The sequence below is a fragment of the Lissotriton vulgaris genome, chromosome 3_1 (genome assembly GCF_964263255.1).
Source record: "Lissotriton vulgaris chromosome 3_1, aLisVul1.2, whole genome shotgun sequence".
In the NCBI taxonomy this organism is placed as follows: Eukaryota; Metazoa; Chordata; class Amphibia; order Caudata; family Salamandridae; genus Lissotriton; species Lissotriton vulgaris.
The window spans coordinates 444384483-444404808 of NC_141689.1; the positions used below are offsets into that span (position 1 = coordinate 444384483).

At 49.7% G+C, this 20326-nt stretch overlaps 1 protein-coding gene across 2 annotated transcripts in view; it reads right to left on the minus strand.

The window, feature by feature from the left end:
• DEPDC1B (DEP domain containing 1B) overlaps window positions 1–20326 on the minus strand; it is a 280294-nt gene that overhangs the window by 9345 nt on the left and 250623 nt on the right. For both annotated transcript variants that reach the window (XM_086960671.1, XM_086960672.1), the window contains one exon: window positions 6173–6367. In XM_086960671.1, the coding sequence (XP_086816797.1) occupies window positions 6173–6367 (195 nt within the window). The remainder of the gene's footprint in view (window positions 1–6172; window positions 6368–20326) is intronic.

Here is a 20326-nt window from a genome sequence, read left to right on the forward strand (position 1 = left end):
GTAAATTCCTTACCTTAGAATAGATACCCCAGCAATACCATCACCGGAGGAGGGTCAGGGAACCAAGTTTAGAATAATAAGTCCTGGAAGACCTAACGGGCTAAACCGCCATCCTTCCAAACCAGACTGTCCAGGCAGTAATGTCTGGTGAACGTGTGCAGAGATGCCCATGTTGCCGCCTGGCAGATGTCAAGGAGTGGGACTATACGTACCAATGCAATGGTTGCTGTCGTAAACCTAGTGGAAAGCGCCCACAGCCCCACTGGAGGATCCTTCTTTGCTACAGCATAGCAGATCTTTATGCAAAGGATAACCCATCGAGAGATGGTACATTTTTGAACAGCCCAGCCTTTCTTGGCACCTACATATCCAATAAAGAGTTGATCATGCACCTGGAAATCTTTAGTGCGGTCAAGGTAGAATGATAGCGCACGTTTAGGGTCCAGACAAACAAGTCTCTCCTCCTCCTTGGAAGGGTGCGGAGGTGGAAAAAAGGTGGGCACGGTGATACTGTCCTTCATGAAATGGTGTAACCACTTTAGGAAGGAACAAAGATCCCGTACTAAGCACCACTTTGTCTGGCTGTACAGAGAAGAAAGGGGGCCTGGAAGACAAAACTTGCAGTTCACTCACCCTTCAAGCAGAGGTGATGGCCACAAGGAAAGCAGTTTTCAGAGTAAGGAGCTTAAGAGGACATTTATGAAGAGGCTCACAGGGAGCACACAAGATATGCTAGAACAAGATTCAAGTCCTACTGGGGCATTATGAAAGGAGATGGAGGAAATAAGATGAGTAATGCCCTTAAAAAATCTATTTACAATAGGAGACTTCAATAAGGATGGCTGATCTGGCAGCCGAAGAAAAGCAGAGATAGCAGCAAGATAGCCTTTGAGAGTGCCTAGATCAGAACCCTACTGGGCCAAAGAAAGTATTTACAAGAGGACCTCTGAAAGAGGGACAGAAAGAGGATCCACAGCTTTTGCTATGCACCATTCCACAAACTTGTTCCATCTACATGCGTATACCGATTTAGTGGAGGGACAGCTGGCTGCCAAGAGGACATTACAGACTTCGGGCGAAGGCCGTATGGTGTTAACTTTCGCCACTCAATCTCCACACAAGGAGACTAGACCGGTTTGGGTGAAGAACCATCCCCTGCTGTTGCGACAGAAGATCCTCCCGAAGGGGCAGTCTGATCTGAGGATAGATTGCCACACTCAGGAGACTCGGGGTACCAGACTCTCCATGCCCAGTCCGGACTAAGAAGAATAACTTGGGTCTGGTCGTGCTTGATCTTCTTAGAGCACTCTGGGCAGAAGATGTACAGGCGGAGAGGCGTACCGGAGGCCACAGTTCTACTCGCGATGAAAGGCGTTGCAGAGTGAGTGCCAACTAGGAAACTCCAGTGTGGAATACTGCTGCCATGGAGTGTTCTCTTTGGTGGCGAACAGATCTAACCAAGGCTCTCCTCATCGCTGAAAGAGACCTTGCACAGCCTCCGAAGGAAAACGACATTCGTGATCGACCAAGCACCGATGGCTGAGTTCGTCCGCCCTGGCATTCAGAGAACGCAGCAGGCGTTGAACCACCGGAGTCATGCCCTGATGTTCCAGCCATGTCCAAAGGCGAATAGCCTCCTGACATAGGGTCCACGACCCACCCGCCCGGTTTATTGCAGTACCACATGGCGGTGGTGTTGTCTGTGAACACCTGCACCACCTTCCCTTTGAGAGAGGGAAGGAATGCCTTCAGTGCTAGTCTGATCACACAGAGCTCCAGCAGGTTAAAATGGAGCCCAGACTCTGCTGGAGACCAGATACCTCTGACCTCCGCCTCTACCAGATGGTCGCCTAATCCCAGCAGTGACACATCTGTCACCACTTTAGATCTGGTGGTGGGGGAGGTAGAGGGATCTGCCTCTGGCCCAGGCTTCGTTTATTATCCACCACTGCAATTGTTGTGCAGTCCTCTCTGAGATCTAAAGTTAGTTGGAAAGATTCCCTTGATGCTGCGCCCATTTGAACTCCAGGTTCCACTACAGAACCCGCATATGCCACCTAGCATGATCCACCAGCAGGATGCAGGGGGACATGAGACCCAGCAGCCTCAGTTATTCTCACCGAAATCCGGGATAAAGGCTGAAACATCGGTTTTATAGCTCAGATAGGTTGGAATCGCTGCTCGGGAGGATAGGTTCGATACTGCAAGTGTGCCCAAAACCGCTCCAATGAAAGGGAGCGTCTGAGAGGAAGTCAGGTGCGACTTCGGCATGTTTATAGTGAACCCCAGCAAGTGCAAGAGGTCTGCCATAGTCTGCAGGTGGGAGACGACAGACTGGGGCAAGCTCACCTTCAGCAGCCAGTTGTCAGGATAAGGGAAGACAGGAAGCCCTGATTTGCGCAGATGAGCTGCAACCACCGCCATCACTTTTGTGAATACCCGAAGGGCACCAGTAAGTTCAAAAAGGAGCACGGTGAACTGAAAGTGCTAGTGGCCCACTGTGAACTGCAGATAGCATTTGTGGGCTGGCAAGACGGGAGTATGGAAATAGGCGTCCTGCAAGTCCAATCCCACCATTCTGTCTGCGGGGTAGAGGGCAGACAGACCCTGAGCTAACGTGAGCATTTTGAAATTCTCCTTCTGGAGGGAGCGGTAGAGGGCCCTGAGGTTTAGAGTAGGATGTAGGCCTTTGTCCTTCTTGGGCACCAGAAAGCAGGTAGGAATAGCAACCACGACCTACTTCTGGCGTGAGGTCCCCTCTCTATAGCGCGCTTGGCCAAGATAACCAAAACTTCCTGGCGGAGAAGTGCCAAATGATCATCCAACATGCGATCGAAAGAGGGAGGCATGGATGGAGGGGTAGTTTCGAAGGAGAGAGGATAGCCCTTTCGGACAATTTGTAAAACCCACAGGTCCGACATGATCGATTGCCAGTCTAGGTGGTGCTGGTGAGGGCGAATCCTGGCTCCCATTGGCCATTGATGGGCCTAAAACATTGGACTCAGAAGGTTTGGAGGCTGCAGCAGGAGAGGAAAGAGTGGGCTGGCTCGCCCACTGGGTCCCAGACCCGCAATGTTGCTGGGTCCCTGTGAGGATGCGCAGTCCTTGGAGGCCCCGATAGAACACTTTCCCCCTTATTTTTCTCGCTCTTCCCTTCTATGTTTTCAGCCTGCTGCCGAGGACTACTATCCCTTTAAGTCCCTCTGCCTTCCAGATCATGTGACGGGCGTCACATGACCATGAGCACTTCAAGACGGAGGACGCCAGAGGAGGAGGTCGTTCATTCGGACCCAGCGAGACCAAGAGGCAAGAGGAGACACTCGTAGAAACCTTTGTTGTGAAGCCCTGGAAGGAATCGGGTAACCGTCAGGACCACAAGGAAGGCACAGGACGCACTGAAGAACGCCCGACTGCGGACGCGACAGAGGGAAGAAGAGACTGGCAACCAGACCCTACCTGGCAACGTGGAGACTCCCGCCACGGCCCGGAGGGTCGTGGCTTTACAAGGTACGGGGGCGCCGTGGTTTTATCTGGGGGCGCGTAACTGAGGATTCGAAGGGAGGGGGTGTAAAGGAAGGAAATCCCTGACGCCCTAACTGGGCTCCCTTGCAAAAAGACGTCGCCTGCACGAAAGCCACTGGTGACAGTAGTGGTGAAAAGCCTCCCTGCACCCCTTGGTCCCCGCGACGTTTGTAGAAGGCAAAACACCTTCCTTACGGTTTTCCCTTTCTTTTCTTATTTTTTCTCTTACGCTCCTGTCTATTCACGAGCTGCGGAAGCCAAGCCACCCCTTGTACTGGATTAAAAGACCGTGACTCCAACAGCAAAGGAAGCTAAGGACAGGTCTACAACTCCCAGAATTCTTTGGGTCGCATTTACTGTTAAAATAAACCCAAGTAACTGATCCTACCAACTTGTCCTGGTCTGCTTCTCCACCGCGCCATAGTCCCGCGAGCCGGTTGGTAAACTGGCCCAGACGTAGTTAGGTGCCCTTCCGTAGCCTTGAAAGGGATGAAAAGCAGACTGGAGCAGGAAACAAGGCACAGCGAGGCACAAAGATCTGGGTGTAGCCCTAGAGTCTTTAAAGCGATCCAGAGCCAAATCTGCTTTGTCGCCAAAAAGACGATGGCCATGAAAGGGCATGTCCATCAAGGTTTACTGGACATAGCCCAAAAAGCCAGATGTCCTCAACCAGGCATAGCAGCTAAGGGCTACCGACGAAGCAATCGTTCTGCCCAGTGAGTCGGTGGTTTCCAGTCCACATCTGATCTTGAATTTGGCTGCATCTCTCCCATCTGCCACTGCCTGGGAGAGAACGGCCCGGGCACTGAGGCAGCACCTGTGCAACCATATCCCAGATAGTATGGGAGTATCTGCCTGAGAGGCAAGCTTTATTCACGGATCGCAGTGCCAAGCTGGAGGAAGAGAACATACGCTTCACAAGATGATCCAGTTTCTTGGATTCCCCATCTGGAGAGGCAGAAGGGAATGTGCCCTTTCAAGAAGAGGCATGGACCACCAAGCTCTCGGGGGACAAGTGTTGGGTTAGGAACACTGGGTCGCCTGGGACCCGGCGTTGGCGGCGCGCAATCGTCCTCTCCACAGAAGTCCCTCTGCTGGGCTTGGACCAGGTGCCAAGGAGGACGTCAGTGAGGTCTTTGTTAAACGGCAATTGCGGTTCAGAAGGATGCAGCAGGATGAAGCGCCTATGTCAGGAGGTTAGTCCTGACAGCCACCAAAGGGAGCTCAAGGACCAGGACCAGGACCTTGGCTGCCCTTCTCACCACCATAGCATAGTCCCTCATCCGTAGCCACAGTAGGGGGATAAAGCAAGCCAGTGACTGGAGAAGTGTCCAGACCACTAGCATCACCCAGGGCCTCTCGCCAGTCAGGTTCTTCCAGCTGGTCAGTTAAAGGGCCCAGCGACCCCTCTCAGTCCTCATCACCACCCTCTTGTCAATAAGGAACACCAGGGATGTACAGGGGAACAAAAGTACTCTCCAGCGTGGATTCAGATGTCACCCAACGGCGGTCTGGCTCCAACTTGGGAATGAATACCGGGACGGTCGGGCCACGACTGGCGGCACAGGCATAATCGTTGGGACCGGTGCCTGTTTAGTGAGATCGACCGGCATCGATCCGGATCCAGGCCTGGATCCGCTGGGGTCCCCCAGTGCCAGGGCCGGAGCCGCCGGCATCGAAGGCCCATGGCCTCCGACCAACTCCGCAGCCCAAAGGCGAGGTGTAAGGCCTTGTAAAACTGTCAAAGAAGGGCAGGGGATGCACCAGCCCACGGAAATGGGGGGGAAGCGCAGAGTAGTCCCTCAAACAGGCACTGGAGACAGAGCCTTTGAGCGACGACGCTCCGAATCCAGAGTCGTGTTAGCCAACCAACGTGGAGAGGGTGAAGAGCGTTTGTGCTTCTTCACCTTTTTCTTGTGTTTTTACTTACCTGATGACTTGCATGACTTGGAGTGCGACGAGGTGTGGGGCTCCATGAACAGCCTCGAGCCCTTCCTTTCGAACGCAAGAAGGAACATCGCAGAGCAGACCGCCAGGCCTCCACCAACTTTCGGGACTGCTACTGCAGAGTCTTGGGATGCAAGGCCTGGCAGTCGGAGCACAACTTCGGGTCGTAGTTGTGCTCTATACACCACAAGCACACGAGGTGCGGGTCAGTCACCAACATCTTGCGACAGGACCCGCAAGGCTTGAAACCGGTCCAACGCTGGGACATCCCTCGCGCACCAGGAGTCGATAGACTCGAAAAGAAGTCGACAAAAGGTTGACAAAAAGGCAAGTCAAAAAGTAGCTAAGGGGTAGCTCTCTCCGGATCTGCGCTACGCTCGCGTGGAAAAATAAAGAACTTGCGTCAGCCAGCAGGGACGTTGTTTAAGTAGGCACCGCAACGGCATCCCAGCGACCACAATGCCAATGAAGGATGTGGAGTCGAACGACGCCACCTACCGACGCGCAGGGGTAGTAAGAAACAAAAATCTCTGGATCCAGTCTGACGCCTGGGGGAAATTCTAAGGTAAGGAATCTATAACTGTCTCTTTCAGATACATGGTTTGGGCATTTGAAAAATAAAAAAAAATCCAAATGGGTTCATTAAACAGGTGGCAGTTGCCTTTGGTGACGCAATCCGCATTTCTCGTCTGCATTTACTAACCTGCTTTAGTCTCTTCTTCTTGTCTTTCGTCGACAGTTTTGCATTGGTTATAATTTCCTCCAGTAATGTGGCCAGAGGTTCCAGCGCGTTGTTTATCTTCTGGTATTCAAACTCGTCAGTACTGATCTGGGGCACGAAGGAATGCGTAGGTATGCTTGGAATGGTCGTGTCCATATCAGCCCCTGGATATTTGATCTGAAAGAAAATATTCCTAATCATTATTGCCGAGATTTTCAGGTGCAGTCGAAATAAAGGTTGCATGTGCTGAAGACACAATAAACGGAAATATTTGCAAGAAATACATAAAAAAAAAACACTAGTCAAAGTTAACATCCAAGTTGAGGTTTTCGCTGCCATACAATGGACATTTATACTTTTTTTTATAATACATGGGCGTAAGGAAATGACTTTTTGTACTGTCAATCCAAAGTTTTTGGACTGATGCTGCTGGTTTTTTGACTCGGAGAGCGAGTTGAGGCCAGTTAACCAGACCTCAATGTCTGTGCGCTTACCCTTAAACAGGTATGTGGAATTGGCCCAACCTAATTGGCTACAATGAAGCGCCTATCAGTCCCTAGTACATGTTACAGGAAGCCACAAGGGTGTTGGCCCAAAAGGAGAGCTTGAAAGGAGAAGTCCCCTTTGAAGGGTAAATGGGTAACACTTGGGAGAGGGGCTGTTCCATTGCTCAGGCAGACAGGCTGACACTAGGGACCAGAGAGGGGAAACCTGTTTCCAAATCGGTTTTCCAGTATCATGTAGCCCCCTTGGTAGCCACACCTCTGGGTTGGGCTATGGAGCGCCACACACTGGGAAAGGAGTCCTGCCATGCTGGAAGTGGGCAGAATAGTGCATCCTGGGATGCCCAGATGCCATACTTCATAGGAAGTGGTCCTCAAGTGGGAGGGAAGGAGTAGTTTCTGTCCTGTAACTCCAGTTCTGTAGTAGGGGTATCTCTGTTATAGTCATAATCTAGTGAATAGTCCCGCTCATGAGCGTGGACCCCGGAGCAATCAAAAATAATCTCTTAAGGTGTCTAAAAATGCAGTCCTGCACAGACACTTAAGAGAGAATTTAAGACAGATAATGCAGCCTATATCCACAGGCTACACTGTCCAGTACTTCAACTAGACATTCCACCAAAACCACAAACAGCACAGCCTGCCAAGTTTTCCTCAGAGAAAAAAACCTCCCCTTTTACTAACAAACCCTCTGGAATGATAGAGAGGAAGGGGAGGACAGGCAAGCCCCATAGGCTGCCATTATATGGCTCAAAAAGGGTTACCGTGCCTTTAAGAAAACTTTCTAGAACTTTCTCAGTATCCCAGAATGCTCAGCAGGTCCCATTTACTTTCAGTTCTTTTTGAAGGCGTATAACGCTAGACCTGTAGCATTCCGAACATGAACATCTTACTCCACCGGGGAGGAGGGCGGGCGCTTATGACTATAACAGAGATACTAAACAAACATAAGAGGAGTACCATCAGAAACTGCTCAGATAAAGCGGTCTGAGTGGGATGACTGAAAAAAGAAGAGAGTCCTTCCTTTATTTATAAACCCCTCACTCACCGACCTGGTCGGTGACATGCTTCATCATCGGGGTCCACCCTGATAGCCGAATGCCATCAGGGTGTGCTGCGACATCTGGATTACAGTGGAGCTGGTATTTGTGTGTGTGAAGTGAACAAAAAATGTTAAAAATTGTCCTGGTATACTTGTGTGAAAAAATGTATTTGCAAGTTACTGGACGATATTAAAATTAAGTGTGTGGATACAATAAGGTATATTATGACCGTGTGTATCGCTTTTGTGTGAGGTCTACATGTTTCAACCCGTTTGATGGAAAATACCGGGTTTTCGTCAGGACCGGAGGAAAATGGGTGGTCAGGGCACACTAACGTCCTGCCAATCCCTAGATTCCTATACACTACTGACAAAATCTGTCAAAGTGAAAAATTGAGAGGCTCAAAACCAAATTAGTCGAGCTAAAAGCAAAAAACTTTTCTTGTTGTCATCCCTATGTAGCGTTTGTTGCACATACATTCAATCAGTTAAATAACGTTCCAGCTGTTACAGTTCGTGTGGGATTGCTGTCTCCATACTTTATCAGTCTCGATATTCAAGGTTTTGATGTTATTCGTTAAGTGACATACGCTGAAGTTACCGCAGCGAAAAGGTCCTGTAACATCAGGTAAGCCCCAAGCCTTTGTAAGTGATTGGTTGTCACCTCGCTCCCTTGGCTTTGGTCTGGTATTAACCAATGTGTCTTTAAGGCTAGCTGGTTTCTTGTAAGAGAAAAGTGGCTTTTCCCAGCGGAGATTGCCAGTACTGAGAATGGACCAATGTTTTTTGATGCTCTTGGACACTTGGTTAGAGACAACGTTAAAAGTGGTAACACAGGTAAGAGGTATTTTGTTTTCTGTGGCCTGTTTTTTCTCTAGAAGAGCTTCTCTCGGTTGGTTCCTGGCTCGTTTCTGGCTCGTATTTATGATTTTTGCTGGATAACCCCGAACCTGGAGTTTCTAAGTTAGATCAGAGGCTTGTTTTTTATACTCCGTTAGTTTGCTGCAATTGCGCCTCAGTCTTAAAAATTGTCCATAAGGAAGATTTTCCTTGAGTTGGCGAGGATGAAAACTCTCGAACATGAGGAGGTTGTTTTTAGCAGTAGGCTTGTAGTGCGTTCTGGTCTCCAAATGATCATTATCCTTTGTAATCACCACATCAAGAAACACTATTTCCTTCTCACTGAAACAGTGGGTGAATTTTAGGTTCTGATTGCATGTGTTGATCCAGGTCGTGAATTCAATTAGTTGATCGAGCGGTCCTTGCCAGATAGCAAGGACATCATCAATATAGCGTTTCCAGATTTTTAGATTGTCTTTGAAAGGGTTAAGGTTGCTCAAAATGAACTCAAGTTCGAAGTCATGGACGTAAAGACCCGCCACACTAGGGGCAAAAACACTCCCCATAGATGTACCCGCCGTTTGGAGGAATAGAGCCCCTTCAAATTCAAAGTAGTTGCGTTTAAGTGCTAATTTAGCACATTCGATGATAAAGGCTCTGGGTGTGTTATAATGAAATAGGAGTAAGCCCTGATCTCTTTTCTGGTCTCTGTATGTGTGATGTATGTATGCGTAGTGTGAATGTATGTATGATGGGATAAACATTGCACGTTGTTAACTCACACTTATTGAAATTGTGAGCAGTCGAGTTACGCACACGGAAGTGCTGAGTGCTTTCGACTGTTGGAATAACGACTTATTGATCACCGAGCACACCACAATTGATAGAGTGTGTTAGTTCTAGTCAGAGTTCAGAGTGTACATAAATATTTCACGTCGTTGTTATCTCACGCTAATGAAACTGAGCAGTCAAGTCACGCACAAGGAAATGCTGAGTGCGGTCGATTGTTAGAATAACGACCTATTGATCACCGAGCACACCACAATTGATAGAGTGTGCTAGTTCTAGTGATAGACAGATACTACCAATCACAATAAGCTCTGAATGGGATACACAATAAGCAAGCAGACACGTGAGAACCAGCATGGCACTTCGTAACAGGCTTGTATTAATTATACTCGTAACTTTTGCCTTTTTCTCCCACCAGGTCTTTTTTGCTTTTAGCTCGACTAATTTGGTTTTGAGCCTCTAAATTTTTCACTTTGACAGATTTTGTCAGTAGTGTATAGGAATCTAGGGATTGGCAGGACGTTAGTGTGCCCTGACCACCCATTTTCCTCCGATCCTGACGAAAACCCGGTATTTTCCATCAAACGGGTTGAAACATGTAGACCTCACACATAAGCGATACACACGGTCATAATATACCTTATTGTATCCACACACTTAATTTTAATATTGTCCAGTAACTTGCAAATAAATTTTTTCACACAAGTATACCAGGACAATTTTTAACATTTTTTATTCACTTCACACACACAAATACCAGCTCCACTGTAATCCAGGTGTCGCAGCACACCCTGATGGCATTCGGCTATCAGGGTGGACCCCGATGATGAAGCATGTCACCGACCAGGTCGGTGAGTCAGGGGTTTATAAATAAAGGAAGGACTCTCTTCTTTTTTCAGTCATCCCACTCAGACCGCTTTATCTGAGCAGTTTCTGATGGTACTCCTCTTGTGTTTGTTTAATACTGATACCCAGGGGACTAGGAGTACTCTCCGTTCACCTTTGTGAATTCAATCCCTTACTCTCTCTTTTGTTTAATTGTATAACAGAGATACCCCTGCTACAGAACTGGAGTTACAGGACAGACACTACTCCTTCTGTAGTAGGGGATCTCTGTGTATAGTCATAATCTAGTGAATAGAATGGCAAGTCCATCCCCACACCAAAGCGGCGCTGGAGAAAAAGAAGTACAACACTACTACTGTGCGAACAGATTTCACAGCGAAGCCTGCCCAACCTGAGCGTCTGCCCTGGCATCAGAATCCAGACAGTAATTGTTAGCAAAGTTGTGGACCGACTTCCAAGTGGCCGCCCTGCAGATTTCTGCAATGGGAACATTACGTAACAAAGCAGTCGTGGCAGCTTTGCCCCTGGTGGAATGAGCCTTAGGTTTACCCCCTAAGGTCTTATTAGCCTTTTGATAACACAACTGTATACAGGGCACGATCCACCTCGAAATGGACTGTTTTGAGGTAGCAAGACCTGTCCTGACTGACCCATATTTGATAAACAACTGGTCTGACCTACGAATATCCTTGGTTTTATCCAGATAAAATTTCAACACCCTCCTGACATCCAGGGAATGTAGAGACCTTTCCGCTGGAGAGGAAGGATTCTGAAAAAACGTAGGTAAAGTTATGGTCTGGTTAACATGGAAATCAGAAATAACCTTAGGAAGAAATTTAGGGTGAGTACGCATAACAACCTTAGCACCATGAAATACAGTATAAGGTTCTTGGCAACACAACGCCTGAATTTCACTCACCCTGCGGGCCGATGTAATGGCCACGAGGAACGCCGCCTTCCAGGACAGGTGCTGCAACGAAGCCTTATGAATAGGTTCAAAAGGCTCCTTCATCAATCTGGACAGCACCACATTCAAATCCCATGAAGGCGAGGGAAGCCGGACGGGAGGAAACCCTTTCTTCAAGCCTTCCCAAAAATCTTTGATCACAGGGATCTGGAAGAAGGAGGTCTGTGTAGGGCATTTCCTGTAGGCAGTCAGCGCAGCGAGATGAACCTTAATGGAATGAAAATTAAGGCCAGACTGCGCCAAATGTAAAAGGTACGGAAGGATGAAATCTTCCTTACATGTTGTTGGATCATAGTTCTTGGACTTGCACCAGATGCAAAATCTCTTCCACTTGGACGCATAAGAAGTCCTAGTGGAAGGTCTCTTGGCTTCCTTCAGTATGTCCATACAATCTGTAGGGAGATTCAAATGGCCATATTGCACTATCTTAGGAGCCATCCCGCCAAACTCAAAAACGAGAGATTGGGGTGCACCATCTTCCCCCCGAACTTCGTGAGAAGGTCCTGGCGGCACGGCAGCCGAATGTGAGGAAGGAGAGACCGGTGAAGCAGGTCCGTGAACCACCACTGCCTGGGCCATTCGGGGGCAATCAGTATCATCCGACCCCTGGACTGGGCCAGCTTGATGAGCACCGCCGGAATCAGGGGAATGGGTGAAAAAGCGTACAGAAAGCTGTTCGACCAGTAGATCCATAACGCATTCCCCAGCGTTCCCTGAAGGTAGTACCTGGATGCAAAGTCTCGGCATTTGCTGTTTTCGGCGGTGGCGAACAGATCCGCGTCTGGAGTGCCCCACCTAGCGAAGACGTCTCCGAGTACTTCGTCGTTTATGACCCATTCGTGGTTTTCCTGGATCAGTCTGCTCAGAGCGTCCTCCTGAACATTCTGCACACCTGGTAGATGAGTAGCCGTTAACGTCAGTCCTCTGGCAAGAAGCCAGTGCCAGATCGCCTGCACCTCCTTTGACAGGGTGCGTGATCTCGAGCCGCCCTGCTTGGTGAGGTAATACATCGTGGTCGTATTGTCCGTCTGTACAAGCAGAGAGTTGGTCTGGAAGGACGGATGAAAGGCCTTCAGTGCCAAGTGAACAGCTCTGAGTTCCAGAAAATTGATGTGATATGTGGACTCCTTCTGGGACCACGTTCCCTGGATCTGTAACTTCCCGGAATGCGCTCTTCAGCCGTGGAGAGAAGCATCCGTCACAATCGCCTGAGTGGGAATGTCCTTGTGGAAGGGAACCCCCTTGAGGAGTTTCTCCGCTGAACACCACCATTTCAGAGACTGTAGAGCATGCAGAGACAGTCGTATCTTGTCGTCCCAGTTTCCTCTCCTCTGGTCCCACTGATCCTCCAGACACTCCTGCAGCGGTCTCATGTGTAGCCGCACGTGTGGCGTGAGGAAGATACAAGAGGCCATCGACCCCAGTAGAGAAGACACCGTCCTCACTGTCGTAGATGGAGCGGTCATAAGAGCCTGAGCCTTCCGAAGGAGTGATAAACGTCTTTCCTCCGAAGGAGACACGCTTGCTGACAGCGTATTGATGGAGTCTCCCAAGTACTGTAGGCATTGGACCGGAGTCGGGACAGACTTGGACATGTTGATGTGCAACCCCAGCATGTTCAAGAGAACGGACGTCTTCTGGAAGTGCGCTTGAGCTTCCGAGAAGGAGGATGCCTTGATCAACCAATCGTCCAGGTACGGGTAGACAAACACCTTGTTCTTTCTCAGGTGTGCCGCTACCACTGCCATGCATTTGGAAAAGGTCCTGGGCGCAGACTTCAGCCCGAACGGTAACACAGTGTATTGATAGTGATTGGCGCAGACTTGGAATCGCAGGAACTTCCGGTGTTTCTGTGCAATGGGCACATGGAAGTATGCATCCTGTAGGTCTATCGCGCACAGCCAGTCTCCCCTTTGCAGTTGAGGGTAAATCTGGTGCAAAGACAGCATGCAAAAATTTTCTCTGCGAATCTACTTGTTTGCTTGCCGCAAATCCAGAATAGGCCTGAACTCGTTCTTGTCCTTTTTTCGGACCAGAAAGAACCGAGAGTACAGACCTTTTCCCCTTTGAGACAGAAGGACGTCTTCTATCGCCCTTTTCCCTAACAGGGTATCGGCCCCCGCCTGGAGCTCGCACAGCGAAAACTGCAGGCAAACCGGTAGAATTGCTGGAGGCCGGCTGGTGAACCGAAGACTGTATCCATTGCAAACAATATTCAGCACCCACTTGTCCCGAGTAATTTTTCTCCACTCTGCCAGAAAATATTGAACGCTTCCCCCCACCGGAGTGGGTAACGGATGACAGCGAAGTAATCGCTCAGGGCCTAGACCCGGCCGGGCCTTTGGACGTGGTGGCAGACTGCTGACCACCCCTGCCCCTCTGACATTTCTGGAAAGGCTTCCTCTGGAACTGCTGCTGCTGCTGTCCAGACTGTTGACCTCGCCCTCTGCCCTGCGCCACGTACCGTCTCTGGAACGGGCGGAAGTAGTTCTTCTGGTCCTTGGGCTTCTCCAAGCCCACAGCCGTCAGTCTCAGCCTCCGCATTCATGCGGGCCATCTCATCGTCGGCGTGTTTTCCGAATAGGGTCTCGCCCGAGAAGGGCAGGTTGGCCACCCTCAGCTGGGTTTCAGTGATGTCAATCTGAGCCAAGCGTGGCGCCTCTGATTAACTCTATGGCAGTACCCGTGGGCTGCCAGGAGCGACGAGTCTTCGGCTGCGCTGATCAGCTGGTTCAACACCAGCAATCCCTCATTCAGGATTTCCATAAAATCCTCCTTCTCCCGTGGGAGGAGGTCGGCAAACTGTTGGAGGGACTCCCACAGCGCCCGATCATAGCGCCCCACCAGCGCAGATGCACTGGCAGCCTTCATGGAGGTAGCGGCCGTCCCGCATACCTTCCTGCCTGCTGAGTCCAACCAGCGGCTCTCGTTGTCCGGAGGCACATTTGAGGACGGGGTGGTGGCGTGTTGCTTTCTCGCCGCCGTCACAATTACGGGATCCGGAACTGGATCCACTCGGACGAAAGCTGGGTCCGCATCAGGAGCCTTGTATTTCTTTTGCAGCCTGGAGGGGGCTGCCTTTGTCACTGCCGGAGTGAGGAAGAGATCCATGGCGGGTTCCACTAATCCTGGCACCAAGGGCAACAGAGGCCTAGATAGGTGCTTCTTGTGGAGAGTCTCAGATATTACGGAGGTCATAGGCGTGGGCACAGTCACTTGGATGCCCAGCTTCCTCGCACCCCTCAACAAGACTTCCTGAAAGGAGACCACGTCGTCCACAGGGGATACCCTCGTCCGAGGGGATTCTGATAGAGTTGGCGAATAGTTCCCTGCGCTGGACGAATCCGTGCTGTACCAAGACCGACCACTCCTGCGGTGTCGTCTAGATCTCGTCGATGAACGACGGCGACTCCTGGACCTACCTCTCCGTCCGGAGCTAGATCTAGGTCTTCTAGGCTTTGGGTGGTCCGCGGATGCTTGCGGCGGAGCCTGCGGTGGTGGCCTGACCGGAGACCTCGGCCGAGGTGCCCCCTTAGGCGGCGTAGGGAGGTGCGTCAGTGTGACAGACCTCGGAGCCCGTGGCGGTCCATGTGGAGGAACAGGAGGAGGAGGTGGCGAAGGAGTGCGCGGCTGCGGCTCCTTAGGCAGTGGAGGAGGAGGAGTAGGTGACTTTGGCTTGGGGCACGAGTACACCACAGAGTACACTGAGCCCAGTGACTCCCTTATCTTCTTCCTTGGTGTAGGCGATCGAGAGGCAGCGCCCCCTGTCAGTGACCGCCGTCGCCGCCGTGCCCCGGAGGATCTGGAAGGACTCCTGGCTCCAGAACGCCTCATGGAGGATGATCTCTTCCTCTTAGGCGCTGAGCGCCTCTTCGGCGTCGAAGAACGCCTCCTTGACGCCGACGAACGTCGTCTCGGCGTCGACGGCGGGCTTCGCCGCCTCGACGCTGAGGATCTGCGCCTTGACGTCGAATGTGATGACCTTCGACGCCGACCACCGAGTCGACGTCGAGGGCGAACGGCGGTGTCGCCTCGACGGCGAGCGCAGACGCCGTCTGGAATCCTCACGACGTCGAAGTGTCGACGACGACGTCGAAGATGACAACGATGATGAGGACGTCTTCGGCGGCGACCTCGACGGCAGTCTCGTCAGTCCCCTCAACGACGAACGCCGACGTCGCCTCGACCCAGAGCCCTGGGGAGACAGGGAGCAGATCACCGTCATGCCTCTCGACACCGTCGTCGATGACGGAGAACAGCAACGCTTTTTGACCTTCTTGACGCTGGGGATCCCCCAGAGGCCTCAGCATGGGCCGAGGAAGCAGATCCGGCATGCCCAGACCCACCTTGACTCTGCAGCCTTCTTTCTTCCAGTCCTTGGAGCCTGATCTTCTTTCTGTCTCTCAGGGTCCTGGAGGAGAAGGTGTGGCAAATCTCACACTTCTCAGGTAGATGAGTAGAAGGGAGGCACAGGATACACACAGGGTGTGGGTCAGACTTGGCCTTCTTCCTGGAGCACTCCTGGCATTTATCAAACAATGCTGGCATTTTTGACAAAAAGGAAGTGCTCAGAATACTAAAAAAGAAGAGGGCACCAAAACACGTCGAGTGTAAACACTCACACACTTTAAAAGTGCAAAATTCTTACAATAAACCCAAAAAAGGGAGAGCTCAATGCTCCAGGGTCAGCCAGAAAAAAAGAACTGAAAGTAAATGGGATCTGCTGGGCATTCTGGGATACTGAGAACGTTTTCTTAAAGGCACTTTTTGAGCCACATAATGGCAGCCTATGGGGCTTGTCTGTCCTCCCCTTCCTCTCTATCATTCCAGAGGCTTTGTTAGTAAAAGGGGAAGTTTTTCTCTATGAGGAAAACTTGGCAGGCTGTGCTGTTTGTGGTTTTGGTGGAATGTCTAGTTGAAGTACTAGACATTGTAGCCTGTGGATATAGGCTGCATTATCTGTGTGTTAAATTCTCTTTTAAGTGTCTGTGCAGGACTGCATTTTTAGACGCCTTAAGAGATTATTTTTGATTGCTCCGGGGTCCACGCTCATGAGCCGGACTATTCACTAGATTATGACTATACACAGAGATCCCCTACTACAGAACCAGGTAGCCATTTGGCCACCAACCGCATCTTGCTCAGAGGGCATTTCTGAGCATAGGTGGGGCACCCTGGGGTCCTCGAAATCCGATTGATTGGGCTGAAAGAAGGACCAAGGAAGGACTTTCCTGCTGCACAGCAGAACAGGCAAAGAGAGGCTGCACCGACGTGGACTGCAGCTACTGCACCAACGTGGATAGCAAAGGAGAGGAACTGTGCCGAACTAGTCTTGCACAAGGAGAAGTTGTCTCCAGAGCCCAGCCAAAGCCAACAGACTCCGAGGGCAAGTCAACTGGCCTGCTCTTTACAGCACAGGGACACAACAGCTGAAGAAGCCTGCTAGGGAAAGATGGCAGCCCATAAACTTCAACCCGCCGTCAAATGCCACAGTTTAGCACTAGGGACCAAGACCCATGCATCAAATTGCACGCACGTTTGCTGAGCTTGAGAGTGTTGTTGGAGTACAGCTGGGACCTCCAGAAGATGAATTACCGACCAAGGAAGTATTGGCATGTGAATGCGATACTGGGGGACCGGTAGTCCAGTGGCGACTGGACTTCTGCGAGCATCATGAAGACTTCAAGGGACGACAACCCTGTGACTAGGATCAACTCAACTCCTTTGTGGACAAAGGAGAAGTCACAGCGAGACCCCAATCAACCGCATAGCATCCACAGCATCCTCAACACTTCCACAGCATCCTTTGAGCATCCTCAACATACTTCATCCCTTGCATCAGGATCACTTCCACAGGATAAAAGTGCCTGGAACAGACTAAAGACTGCTTCATCTGCTGATGTAACATTTTCTGAGTAGCTGGCTAGGCCCTCTGATTAGCTTTTGCTGGAGTTGGTCACCTAAAGTGACTCCAAGGAACTGCATTACAACTTTTTAGTGAAAAAGTTTCTAAGTGTCAAATGTGTTTAATTTGTCAATGCATGTTCATAATGGAGCCAAATGCTTTGACTTACTATACCTTGTAAATTCTATCTCAGGAACACCCAAATCTTTTTTTTGTGGTGTCTAAAAATACAGGTTATTTTTTCTTTGGCGTCTTGTCCATAGATTCTCCAATTGTTTTATAAAGACATTAGAAATGAGTTTTTATACAGGGATTGCATAACTCCATTGCAAGGAAACTGGGTGCATTATATGCTGTGGTTGTCTGACTTCACATTATAATACATTAGCAACCCCTTTAGGACCCTTAGGTTTCTATTGTCAGACCTTCAGCTCAACCCTGGATAGCTGTGGCTCCGAGCAGCAATGCTTACACAAAGCAACATTTGAAAATCATTTAAACGGTACTCAAAAAAATGGTTCCTTATGTGTTGGAGTAGTTTTGCAGATTGAAGATTTTCAAGATTTTCATGCTGTTCATTATTGCGTGATCTAGTGATTGGATCGGGAATAGTCCTTAGTCCTTTTCTTTTGATTGGGCGTTTGACGACCATTTTGAGCTATGTTCCTTCTCGGTGCAGCCAGCCAAAGAGCCATTGCATGCTCGTCGTCATCTGACTATTTTAAACCGGCGTGCTTCTGGCTGTAGCTTCCTGTGTGTGTGGTAATTATTTTCTCCTCTCTGTTGCATATCGGACAGAGGTGGGAATGTCGCGTTTGAACCCTGAAAGTCTTCGAGCTGTAAAAATACTCCTACAGGCATGTAACCATTTTCTTTTGCAGCATGAATCTTTCTGCATTCACATGCTGTGCATAGAGTATGTGGCAGTGTTCTCTTGTCCTGAGGAACATTTGGTAGGGAAAAAGTGTGTTTGCAACAAGGTGTTTAGGTACTTTTTGTCCCTCCTGGGCTTCCTTGTTTGCTTGGTGCAGGTGTGTACGGAGGACCATGCTGTAATCACACAGATGTTGTTGATTGAGACATTAGCTATGAATATGTGTGTTTCTTCTTTCTTCCTTGTGGAGTGTGCTTTTGGTCACTCCTCCAGCATCACTCCTGTCACTGTGTTACATCTCTGTATTGTTTAAACAATCTAGCTTTCTATAGTTTCCTTTGTCACTTAATCCCTTAGTTGCGTAAGCAAATGAAATGAAAAACTGATTAGGTTATGTAAATTTGTAGAGCGTGACTAATCACCTGTGAGGGTATCCAGGCTCTGAGTAGGGAAGGCCAGAGGGGGGAGGAGATCATTCCTGTTTCATCTGGAAGAGCCATGTCTTCAGGTTCCTTTGGAAATCCATGAGGGAGGGACAGGTTCTGAGGTGTTTTGGGAGGCCGTTCCAGGTCTGGGCTGCGAGGTATGAGATGGGGCGTCCTCCGCTTCTGGTCTTCTAGATACGAGGGACGAGCACTCTTACCTAGGAAGCAGATCGATGATGTCTGTGTGTTAGTAGAAGTTGAGGCAATGGTTGAGGTAAGCTGGACTGGTACTGCGGAGAGTTTTGTAGGCATGGGTGAGTAGATTGAACTTAGATCTTTCCTGGACTGGGAGCCAGGGGAGATTGTTTAGGTGTGGAGAGATGTGGTTATTTGCGGAATGTTCAGGATGAGTCTGGTGGTGACGTTCTGGGTGGTTTGGAGTCGGCATGGACATGGGCTGGGATTCCTATGTAGAAGTTGTTTTCCTAATCATGTCTACCTGTGATAAGGGCCTGGATGACCGTCAGTCTGGTGCTCAATGGGATCCACTTGAATATCTTGTGTAGCATTCACAGGATATGGAAGCATGATGAGGAGATGGCGATGATCTGTCTGCTCATGGAGAGGTTGGTGTCCAGGATGATCCAGGGGGTCTTGGCATGGTCTGTAGAGGTGTGTGGGGGGCCAAGTTAGGAAGGCCACTGACAGGCATCCCAGAGGGAGTGGTTGTTAGCAAAGACTAGGAGTTCAGTTTTGTCTATGTTGAACTGGACGCAGTTAGTTTTTCATCAACCAAGCACTGACTTTACTCATGAAGTAGGCAAAGTTTGATTTGTAAGTTCTAGTTGAGTCTCTAAGGGAGAGGATATGCTGTGTGTCGTCTGCATAGGATACTATGTTGATGCTGTGGTCTCGGAGGATGTCCGCGATGGCAGTCATGTAGTCATTGAAGAACGATGGGATGAGCAATGATCTTTGAGGGACTTCGCAGAGGAGTTTCTTAGGTTCCTAGGTGTATGGGGGAGGGGTGGTGAGTCTAACTCATTGAGTTCTGTAATTTGTAATTGTGTTTATATAGCGCATAAACCACCCGTAGGTCTCAGAGCGCTTACAGATGCTAGAAAGGGGTTACCGGAGGTCAGATAGCTAGAAGAGCCAAGTTTTTAGGAGTCTTCAGAATCTCATGTGGTTGGGTTCGGTCCTGATGTTTAGGGGAAGGGCATTCCAGGCATCGGGGGCTAATTTAGAGAAGGATCTATCACCATTCCTGACAGTGCGAACTTTGGGAACGGTTAGGAGAGACTTGTTGGCGGACCGAAGGGTTCTGACCGGACAATGATTGACAAGTTTCTTCTCTAGGTATTTGGGACCTTGTCCATTGATGGTTTTGTGGACTAGGCAGCAAACTTTGAAGTTTATGCGCTTGCTAATGGGGAGCCAGTGAAGAGTTCTAAGACCGGGCAAAGATGGGGAGCGGGGAGGGAGATCAAGGACCATCCTGGCTGCGGTATTCTGTAGAACCTGGAGTTTAGCTAGGAGGTTCTCATTGATGGAAGCAAGTAGTGAATTACCATAATCCAACCGGCTAATGATTTGGCCTTGGACTAGGTTCATGCACGAGGAGAGGAGGATCCATTAAAAATTGTTCCTGAGGTTGCGCATCAGCCCAAAGCTTGTATGCACTATCTTGTTGACATGGCTGGCCATGGACAGCTTGTCGTCAATTGTCACACCCAGGTTTCGGACCGCGGACTTGAGAAGGGGGACAGGGCCCTAGTGATTGCGGCTCCCATTCGTCAGTCCAATGTTTGTGGGCATTTCCAAAAAGCACGATCTCGGTTTTACCAGCATTGAGCATCAGGAAGTTATTAGTCATCCAGTCCTTGATTGAGATCATGCATTTTTGGAATCTCAGTTTGGTATCATTAGGGTCGGGACCTAGGGT